Source organism: Gadus chalcogrammus, chromosome 22 (genome assembly GCF_026213295.1).
Source record: "Gadus chalcogrammus isolate NIFS_2021 chromosome 22, NIFS_Gcha_1.0, whole genome shotgun sequence".
Lineage (NCBI taxonomy): Eukaryota > Metazoa > Chordata > Actinopteri > Gadiformes > Gadidae > Gadus > Gadus chalcogrammus.
The window spans coordinates 11,092,396-11,103,234 of record NC_079433.1 but is presented as its reverse complement, the minus strand read 5'-3'; the positions used below and the strand labels follow the sequence as shown (position 1 = coordinate 11,103,234).

Here is a 10,839-nt window from a genome sequence, read left to right as displayed (position 1 = left end):
AGCAGTAAGGCATCCTCCTTTCTTTGGCTAAAATGTGAAAGTGCACAATATTGTGAACAACTCATTTTGGTGTTTATAAAGTTGCTAGAATAAGGGGAAACAGTGTCTTTGAAGCAATTTTTTTTCTGGGGGAGGACCCCCAGACCCCCCCTTTCAATTAAAAACCAAACTATTCTTTTAAGTGCTACATGGAGATGTAACATGTGCCCCGAATGGGACCTTCAAGGCAGCCTTGCTAAGGTTAGGGGATAGAACCTTCCAGGCAGCGTTGCCTTTAAGGCTCCGTTGGGCGACAAAACACCATCAAGTTAGAAAAGCCACTGTGTCCGCTGGTGGGGCCCCATGTTGTCCAGAATGTGCCCTTTTTTATTTTTTCGCCCCTGCCCTTCAAACAGTCTGAGTCCGCCACTGCATATAATCATAACTACAGCCATAAAACAATAAAATCCCAATCCTTTACATCCAATGCTAATCTGAATAATGCCAGTGAGGGCAGATCAGGCTAAATGAGTGATGGTGGGATTTCATAATACATAAACGCGCTTTCATTTTCCTCAGTAGCAGCAAGCAAACAAGCAAAGCACTCCCAGACCTTTGCTCACACTGACCTTTGGGTGGGTGCGTCAGCAAAAGCATTTATTCTTTTAGTAGGTTCAATAAAGCACCACACAGCAGCTGATCCCATGGCACAGCTTTAGTTGTATGTTGATCATAATATATTGGTTCGTCCATGCACATTACCGGCGTTAAGATCCACTAACCCGGATACCCCATGGCTAAAAAGATGAGTCTGTTGTGGGGGTCAGGCTCCCCCCCCTGCTGGCGAGTCATGATCACCCTGGAGGAGAAGAGTTTCCAGGGGTACAAACGCAAGCTGCTGTCCTTCGAGGCTGGGGAGCACAAGTCCGCTGAAGTCCGAGAGCTCAACCCGAGAGGACAGGTAAGGCTACGCCTTGAAATGGAAGCACCTAGAGTCATAGGCGAGGATACATGTTCAAAAATGTTTATATGTTGCAATGAGAGAGGGAATAGTGATCAGACAGATAGAGAGGCGAACTGGGGTCGGTTATTCTTTGCCAATGTTTGTTAAAAATATTTCACGGCTGTTTAAACATTTGTGATGGCATATCGTTTTGGTTTATGTTATCGCAGGTAAAAGGATCTCCCCTGCCATTTGTTTGATTAGAAAAAAATAAATGCCCTATATGTGTTTACATATTGTGTCCACACAGCAGATGGACAAGATAAGTTCAAGATTAATCAACTTGGTGCAATGAGGTGTGACTGTCTTCCACATATTTTAAAAAGCCTTATCCAACTCCAACTAAAACAACCTCCTACCAACCCCTCAGCTCCCTGTTTTCAAACATGGAGACAGCGTCCTGAATGAGTCCATCGCAGCATGCTTATTCCTGGAGGTAAGCAACACTTACAGCTACTCACAACACCTAGGCTCCAAAATGAATCAAACAAGCTAAATAGTAGTCTGCTCTGTAAAAAAATAGATGAACATTTATTTTTGGATAAATGTGATGTTTGATTATGTTGTTTGTTTACTATTTATTAATTTAGCATTAAGACTGAAATACGACTAAATTCATAGTAAATGCCTTTTTAGATGCATGAGCAGGTAGGGGTTGAATGTATTTTAATGTTGTTGAATGTTAAAATTGGCCTACATGTACAGTCACACAGGTATGGACATTGTTGTTTGAATCTAGAACCTAGGTACACACACATTACAAGCTGCCACCTAGGTACTTTTGTACCATTAAAATCTGAATAATAACAACAGGTTGCAAGGGTTAAGATGTTTGGAACTTCGGATTATGATTAACACTCTAACTATAGAATGTATGTTTTCTAATTTGAGAAAAATGTGAGGTAAAAGGGGTAGAGTCAAAGGTCAACAGGTGAAGGAAAGGATACACTGTGGAGACTGTGTAGGAAATGTATGACGTGACCATCCCCTCTCTTCCTTACGTCCGTGTAGAACCAGTACCAGCTCAAGGGTACCAGGCTGCTCCCCCAGACGCCAGCGGAACAAGCCCTGGCCTTGCAACGCATGGTGGAAGGCATCACACTCAACGATAAGCTCAGTATGCACCTTATACACACACACGCACGCACACACCCACACACACACACACAAACACATGCAGGCACGCCCACACAAACACACAAATTCACACTTCATAAACAAGAAGTGTAAGGGTGGAAGCAAATCCAACATTGTGCTGGATGTAAAAAGTCTGATAACAAAGCAAGCAAGTTTCCTCTTGTTGTTCCCCGAAATGTCGTTCTTGAGGAACCGCATTTCTATCAGTTTGAATCGGTTCCACCACACTTTACTAATAACTGAATTGTAGTGTTACATTTGCATCACGTTTAATTTCTTACTTATTGGTCCTCTGATGAACCAAAGTGTCGAGTGCATGAAAACATGATAAGTGTATTTCACACTGACACAAGCACACATGCTCGCAGACGCATGCATACCCACACATCCACACACACACACACACACACACACACACACACACACACACACACACACACACACACACACACACACACACACACACACACACACACACGCGCAAACGTGCACACACATATGCAGGCCATAAAGCTGCCGTTTGTGTGTTCACTGTGTGATAATGCTTCAACCTCAGATGCGGTCATCTACTATGAGTGGTTTGTGCCTGAGGAGGAGAGGTGTGAGGCAGGGGTGAAGAGGAGCAGAGAGGTGCTGGGGGCCGAGCTTCAGCTCTGGGAAAAGTATTTGGAGCAGGTGGGCACACACACATCTACACACAGGCACACATACATACGCACATACACACACACACACACACACACATACACAACTATCAACATGAACACACCAACACACACACACACACACAGCCACAAACACACCCACAAACACACCCACACTCTTATCAATGTATGTATCCATCTATAGGTGGGGCCTGGCGCATACCTCGCAGGGGCGTTCTCATTGGCTGACGTTACTGTCTTTCCAAGCGTCGCCTGTGCCTTTCGCTTTGGGTACGTTGCAATCAAGAATGAATCGATAAATGATTAACAATGAATCATTCGTCAGACGCTTGACTTTGCCGCATGATCATGCCGTATCACTTCCTGTTTCCCTGGCAGGCTGTCTGTGCTGCGGTACCCCAAGCTAGCCAAGTACTACAGCCTGCTGAAGGGCCGAGCCAGCATCAAGGTCTCCTGGCCCCCCCACTGGCTTGAGAGCCCCCAGGGCTACGATGTGCTCAAGGACCTCTGAAACACAATATAGGATGTAGTGATATGAATGACTGTTGGTTGTGGTTGTTGTATTTTTAATGTATTAAAGTATTGAACTGAGCAATGTTTTGGAGTCATGACATATCTACAATAGGTTGTAGTCGGTTGTGTCAATAGCAGTAGGAGGAGTCGTTGCCAGTGGGTCACAGGTTTAAGTCATTAAAGGTCCCATGGCATGCTACTTTATGGATGCTTTTGACTCACTGAAGTCCAGTTCGAACAGCGATATGGAGGAGAAATTGTTGCCCGGGATTGTCTCCCGCCGGAGCCCCGCTGCCGGGTGGCGGCGGTGGTGCCCCCGGCGGTGGGGCCCCATGGCGGTGGTTCCCCCGGCGGTGGGGCCACGCGGCGGTGGTGCCCCCGGCGGTGGGGCCCCGTGGCGGGGGCACCACCGCCGCCACCCGGCAGCGGGGCTCCGGCAGGAGACAATCCCGGGCAACAATCCCTTTCTCCTGCATGTCGCGGTTCAATCTTGACCTCAGGGGGTCAAAGCCAAAGTACCTTTCCCCCCAATTCCTTCTCAACCTTGGCCGAGATAACCCCCACTACGAGTCTCGTTGTGTAGAGGCGCCAAAGAACCTGACACAGTCTAGTCTTTTCACCAAATGGGAGCTTTACGCCAACCTTACCTTATGTTGCGTGTTATGCGCCATAACACTAACAGCAAAACGGTGACCCAAATAACAAGGAAGTGTACAGCACTTTGTTGTACAAGAAGTGTACAACAAAGAAGTGTACAACGCGTTACAGTGTGTGTATTCTCACACACACACACACACATGTGGTGCTCGCACAGTCGTAGCTCATTGTCTCATTGGCAGGCCAAATTCACTGGGCGGGCAAAGCAGAGAAAGTGGTGGTAATATGTCCCCGTATGACGACATAAAGGGAAAATTCCAAATCGGCGTGTCTGAGCTTTGTTTTTAAAAGGCAGAGCAGGATACCTAGTGCTCGTTTTACACCTAACGACAATTATTGCTACTGGGGGACCATAGGCAGTCTAGGGGACCTCATATTAATGTTAGAATACCTCAAAAAGATATATTACTATAATTTCATACCTATTACATCACGCAAGGACTCACACACACACACTTTATAATACTAATAATAATAATACAAAAATATGCATACATAAACATCAAAATGTGAAAGATTAAAAGATTTAAACTTGCTTTTTAAAACACTCGATGTAATACCATACATTGGATAATAGTTAACCAATTAACGTGCAAGTCCATCGATCAGATTGCGCAGTATCACTTTGGATAACGTTCCAATAAAACGGGAGAGTAGTGGGTGTGGGCGGGACTCTTATCAACCAGCAACCAATCGGATTGAGCATGAACGGCCAAGTGCAATAAAAATGTTCAGCCTAACTTTTCTCACTTCTTCAGGGCGGCTGAACGCACTCTACACATGCTCTACACCCATTTACTCATCACCCAAGGTTTGAGCTTGAATAATCCTAATAATGGCGACGGATATGACTCTTATGTGGTTCAGCGGCTCTCCTCCGTGTTGGAGGGTGATGATCGCTCTAGAAGAGAAGAATCTTCAAGGATACAATCAAAAGCTGCTCGATTTCTTGAAAGGGGAGCATAAATCGCAGGAAGTGCCTGACATCAACCCCAGGGGGCAGGTATTACTATGTGTGCAGTGTTTGATTATTATCTAATCTAAGCCGTGTGAATAGCGCTTTTAGTGGTTTCAGTTTAAGGTGCAATTAAATAACATTGGTATTGTTAGTACTTGCGTGGTATTGTGTGCCTCTTCACACAATGTATGCTACTGTATAGTACAGTCTTGGTATGGAGGATGCATGAACGTTTGTAAAAAACTAACAAAAAATCGGATATTTTAAACTCGGTTAACAAGGTTAACAAGTGGTAATGATGCAAAAGCCTACATATCATCTTTTCTATATTCCTATATTATAATATGAATTAGATATTATATTCATAATGATATTTGAGCATTGATATTTATAAAATGGCTGGTTGACGGGTATAAATTGAGAATCCACACGACACTGTGTCTATAGTTAAATAGAAAGGAAGAAATGTTGCACCCTGGTTGTAAATAATGCATGGAACAATGATGAGTCGCGCCTATTTATTTTCTGTATCTCCTAACCCTCCCAGCTCCCTGCCTTCAAACATGGCAACAACATCCTAAACGAGTCCTATGCAACATGTCTGTACCTTGAGGTAAGTCATAACAGGTGTCTGTCATTCATTTATGTTTGTGGATGTGTGTTAAAGTAGATTTCTGTGGTCTGATTGACAACATGGCTCCTTGGAAACCACAAACCGTTCCCGATGTGGGCATGAAACGTGACCTTGCCATGGTGCAGTTGTACGTTTCCATGTGTTTCGTGTTTCAAACCACAGGAGCAGTTCAAGTCCCAGGGCACCAGGCTTATACCCATGGCCGCCCCCGAGCAGGCCCTCACCTACCAGCGCATGTTCGAGGGAGTCCCGTTCATGGACAAGATTGGTAGGCTGCGCATGCAGTTGATACTGGAAAGCATTGTCAACTGTGATAAAGTTTGAACCCAATTCAGGTGTAGTCCTCGTGAAATGCAGCACTGGTGTGGGGTCTTCGTCAGACAAACGTCCTCAAAAATAGCCGCTATATTTACCAGAGACGTTAATGAAGGCATTACTAATCGTACACGGCAGCTTCACCCTACTTTCCCCGTTAGTCCTGCTCAGGAACTTACATTCTTATCAAGGAAGTGATGGCGGAATCCCGGAATGCAGGCTGTAAGTAGATGCGTTGAATACCTGCCGTTCCGCTCCATCCCTTGCTTGTCCGCAACACCCCCGTTTATCTAGAACGCACACCCTTTCCCGTCTGCTGGGTCATTTCCTGTTCCGTCTGATAGCTAGTTTGCATGTATTCATTCCCAAAGGCAAAGGACCACATTGTCATTCATTAATTTGAGTCTTTCAGTGGGAAGCGAATGAAAGGTATTTATTCCCCATATTTGGCATTTGATTTAATAAGGCATGCCCTAGGAAAGATAATTGGCATCCAGTCCACACTTTTCGCCATTATATTCAGAAAGACGGAAGAGAAACAATGGCATGAGTCCTATAGGTAAATATCAGAATGTGTGTTTGTGTGTAGGTGGTGTCATTGAAACAAAAGGAAAATGCACTAAGAGATGTGGTCATAGCTGGGATGGGAGGTTGATCGTGACTAGCACTACAAGGAGTCACAAGACGTATTCACTGCCCAAGCACCACCTCAAAGGTGTATTCTTTACTTCTAGACACAACAATACCTCAGACAAGTGCGGGTCCTTTTTTCTTCAGAATCAGCACTTTTTGTTTACTCTCAAAAAACATGCACATACACGCATACTGAAGTACAAAGACGGACACAAAAATACAGACAGACACACACACACACACAAAGACGCACTAACAAAGAAAGACAGACACAATCACAAGCACTGACAAGGTTTAATTACGTTTAGGAGATGTCTTCAGTGACTGAAATTTTCTGAAAATGTCACTGTACAGAATGAGAAACCTGAATGGACATTGTGGGTCCAAGAGGCAAAAAATTTCAGCATCCAAAATAAGGCATGTACACCAAGTTTCAGGGTTGGATAACCATAGGGCAGTGGGGCTGATTGTTTAACTTTGACCGTGAATTATAGCGCCCCCTATAGAATAGGTACCAAACTTTTTGGAGCCCTGCTCTTCTGTGATATACTTTGTCATTGACAAATAAAAAATAATACAAATTATACAAATCCTCACAATAACGATGGGTATCCACAAATACTCTGTAAAAACCTTATCATTTCATTAAATTTAAGGCCTATTAAATGAACAAGTGGTAAGGTAACCAAGAACTTAATTTTCCGTGAATTCAAATGCGTGAAGTATACCTTTTTTAATATGGTTCAAAAGTGCCTTACTCTACACACTCGGTATGGAAACTGGGGAAGATCCAGCCTGATGACTTTCTCGCCTGGCCCACGGCTGCCATGGCAACACCATGTTTACCTGCTTTGCACACTGCTTGTTTATTTGGAAGTCAAATACGGCAGACCTGCTCGTTCGTACAGGGCACCAGTTTGTGCTGGTAGGGATGCTAGTAGGGGTTTGTCATCCTTTTATGTATTATCCACAATCCCAAATAAATGAATATTACTAATAAGGTCACAATTATATCTTGATATTTAAGATTAGACATTTCAAGGGAAGATGGAACTTTTTGATAATGATGCGATGTGATCTGATGTCGAATGTCTTCCCTGTTGTTGTTCAGCTAACGTCATTTACTACGACTGGAAGTTTCCGGAGGGAGAGAGACATGACTCGTCCCTGAAGAGACACAGAGAGGCCTTGACTGCTGAGCTCAAGCTATGGGAGGGCTATCTGGAGAAGGTATCAAACCACAAACACACGCACATTGAACTTTGATGTCGTCAAACCAGTGTGTTAGATACTTAGACTGAACTTTTGGTTTCGCTTCATGCCAGTTAGCCAAGAAAATGTCTCCTCTAATCCCTCAGGGATTCACACCTTTGCGTCTCCAGTCGTCTGACAGATCAACATGAAAATAAACAAACACACTTATGTGCTGATTTGGTGCTCATAAACATAATTGTAACTTTTTTCCTTATTGAATCAGAAACAGATTATATCATTACTACTTAATGAATTATACATTTAGATTATTATTGATTTATTTATGTTTATTATTTGTTTATTTTGTTTGGTGTCATGCATCATTATAATCCCGCAATGCAGGCGGCTGTAAGTAGAGACGTTGAATTCCTGCCGTTCCGCTCCATCCCTTGCTTGTCCGCAACACCCCCGTTTATCTAGAACGCACACACTTTCCCTTCTGCTGGGTCATTTCCTGTTCCGTCTGATTAGCTAGTTTGCATATATTCATTCCCAAAGGCAAAGGACCACATTGTCATTCATTAATTTGAGTCTTTCAGTGGGAAGCGGATGAAAGGTATTTATTCCCCATATATGGCATTTGATTTAATAAGGCATGCCCTAGGAAAGATAATTGGCATCCAGTCCACACTTTTCGCCATTATATTCAGAAAGACGGAAGAGAAACAATGGCATGAGTCCCATAGGTAAATATCAGAATGTGTGTTTGTGTGTAGGTGGTGTCATGGAAACAAAAGGAAATGCAGCAGGAGATGTGGTCATAGCTGGGATGGGAGGTTGATCGTGACTAGCACTATAAGGAGTCACAAGAGATATTCCCATCCCAGGCACCGCCTATCTTAGCGGCCTTTATTGAATGAATCACAGGTGTATTCTTTACTTCTAGACACAACAATACCGCAGACAAGTCCGGGTCCTCTTTTCTTCTGAATAGGCACTGTGTGTTTGATTACTAAAGCAGGCATTTCGCTGCTTGTTGTGAATGTATGACTCAGTATGTGACTAATATAACCTTACCCAAACTTGATATTCCGCTTTTGTCCAGCTTGGGGCGGGCTCTTACCTGGCAGGAAAGAACTTTACATTGGCAGATGTGGTGGTGTTCCCCTGCATTGCCTACGCCTTCCGCTTTGGGTAGGTGGAAAAATCGTCACCAGTTTAAAGTGGCTTAAAAACACTTAAGAAAAGCGCTTTTAAAAGGTCATGGTTGTCATACAATAGCCGATGGGTTCCGATCCCGCTCAAACGTGATTGGTCATTACTACTCTGACTACAGAATTCAAACGTAAACCAGAACGCTATCGATCCCAAAATATTGGCCACTATAAAATACCCGCTCTCTGTTTTTCCCAGGCTATCTGAGAAGAACTACCCCAGGTTGGCCGGGTATTATGGTCTTCTGAAGGAGCGTCCCAGTGTTAAAACCAGCTGGCCGAAGAACTGGCTAGAGACCCCCCAGGCAGAGGACAAGCTGAAAGACATCTGAGACACACACATGTCATATTCCTGCAAGACCATCTTCGATGATATCAAGCCCGATGCATATATGTACTGATTCGGTTTCCATACAAAATAGTTGTGCCTTTTGAGAATTTGAATGTGAATTTTAAAATCTGAATGTGATGCAATGTTAATGAAACAATCCAAATTAGGTACTCATGTTGCATTGCAGTTTTTTAATGAACATGGAGTCTAGTTCTGTCTTTTGCCAGAGCTGTAGAACAGAGTTTGTCCTTTATGAGTCATTGATTAAATTTGAACCACACATAGGCCCCGTCCACACGAAGCCGAAACTGGCGAAACCATTACGGTTTCGATCTATCCGGTTTCGAAGTATCTCCGTAAAGACGAAGCCAAGCGAAACCGGGTAGACCTGTAGAAACGCTGTAGTACACAAGCAAGGCCCATAAGGGGCGCTGCTTCTGCTACAGAAATCCAGAAGGAAAATAAATAAGAAAAGAGGCGAGCATGCGCATAAAGGGTGAGACTCCGCGGGCTTAACAGTCATTGGCTAGAGGATCGAAGGGGGGGGCGATGACGTCATGGTTTGCGGTTTCAGTCGGTTTCAGGCGTCCACACGAATCCAAAACGAAACCGGGTAGATTTGAAACCACCTCCGAGGGTGGTTTCAGAAGTTTGCGGTTTCGGTCAGCGGATTCGCCGGCTTCGTGTGGACGGAAGGCCGAACCGTACAAGACCTTTGCGGTTTCGCCATGAAATCGGCTTCGTGTGGACGGGGCCATAATAGTGTAGGTTTTTTTATTTTTTGACTCATTGCAAAAGTTCCTTTCTTATATAAGGCTGACAATCATCACCTTAAGTGTGTCAACATTTGTTTGGAGATCCTACAATTACTGAGCTTCATATTACAACCTGGACCTCTGATATCCATCTGGAATTGGCAGGTAAATCCTAAATATAGTTATGGATTGTTTATGGCATGAAAAGGTATAGGTATTTTCTGTTCCTGCCACTCATGCATTTTGACCAACAGAGGTCACAGAACTACATTTTGCTCCATAGGATTCCACTCCATAGGTGCTTTGTCATTCATGAGGGAGGTAGTATTGCATGTGCGTCTTGAGCAAAACTGCCCCTGTGGTGTGTTTGTGGTTGTAATTCCTTCCGTGGCCACTAGATGGCAACCTTCGCTCAACGGGAGAATAATGCAGTTGATTAGCCGCGTAGGCCGCCTCTTTCGAAAAGTGCTCAGTTTGGTTGGTGGTCTTTCAAAATTTCAAGTCACTGATATCATGCTATTTATATAACGGACGAAATTAAGTTATATGATATTAAAATTACAGTTTTACTCATATAGTGGTCAACCTTTTCTTCTTTATAATAAACTCAAAGGACAACAAGAGCTCCTTCAAATCAAAGCCAGAGGGACACAGTGCCCCAATTACTCCAGTGATTTTAAAGCTAGTTTAGCAGTTCCTCCGGATTGTATTCACAGTAGGCACGCTTAGGCTGCTGCTGTGTTTTGGGCGGTATTGGCCTTGAGACCTACCATTACGTTATTTATCGCTTTTTTAAGCTATATATTTTTAAACTTTGTGTGAAATGACCACAAGGTACTGTCAATAGCTAA

The 10,839-nt window shown here is 43.7% G+C and overlaps 2 protein-coding genes across 2 annotated transcripts; both read left to right on the top strand.

Annotated features, from left to right (window-relative positions):
- The first annotated feature begins 687 nt into the window (after positions 1-687).
- On the top strand, positions 688-3,408 carry LOC130375800 (glutathione S-transferase A-like). The gene is made up of 6 exons (XM_056582895.1): positions 688-940; positions 1,353-1,418; positions 1,994-2,099; positions 2,676-2,794; positions 2,969-3,054; positions 3,163-3,408. The coding sequence occupies exons 1-6, from the start codon at positions 773-775 to the stop codon at positions 3,293-3,295; spliced, it is 678 nt and encodes a 225-aa protein (XP_056438870.1). The 5' UTR covers positions 688-772; the 3' UTR covers positions 3,296-3,408.
- Positions 3,409-4,786: 1,378 nt separating this feature from the next.
- Positions 4,787-10,759, top strand: LOC130375946 (glutathione S-transferase A-like). Its single transcript, XM_056583117.1, has 6 exons — positions 4,787-4,957; positions 5,460-5,525; positions 5,709-5,814; positions 7,606-7,724; positions 8,794-8,882; positions 9,102-10,759. The coding sequence occupies exons 1-6, from the start codon at positions 4,790-4,792 to the stop codon at positions 9,232-9,234; spliced, it is 681 nt and encodes a 226-aa protein (XP_056439092.1). The 5' UTR covers positions 4,787-4,789; the 3' UTR covers positions 9,235-10,759.
- Positions 10,760-10,839: the final 80 nt, after the last annotated feature.

Bases quoted from the DNA above. Each gene is read 5' to 3' on its own strand.
- LOC130375800 (XM_056582895.1), top strand. From the start codon at position 773: ATGGCTAAAAAGATGAGTCTGTTGTGGGGGTCAGGCTCCCCCCCCTGC. The intron at 941-1,352 runs GTAAGGCTACGC...CCAACCCCTCAG, and splicing joins AGCTCAACCCGAGAGGACAG to CTCCCTGTTTTCAAACATGG. The intron at 3,055-3,162 runs GTACGTTGCAAT...TTTCCCTGGCAG, and splicing joins GCCTGTGCCTTTCGCTTTGG to GCTGTCTGTGCTGCGGTACC.
- LOC130375946 (XM_056583117.1), top strand. From the start codon at position 4,790: ATGGCGACGGATATGACTCTTATGTGGTTCAGCGGCTCTCCTCCGTGT. The intron at 4,958-5,459 runs GTATTACTATGT...TAACCCTCCCAG, and splicing joins ACATCAACCCCAGGGGGCAG to CTCCCTGCCTTCAAACATGG. The intron at 8,883-9,101 runs GTAGGTGGAAAA...TGTTTTTCCCAG, and splicing joins GCCTACGCCTTCCGCTTTGG to GCTATCTGAGAAGAACTACC.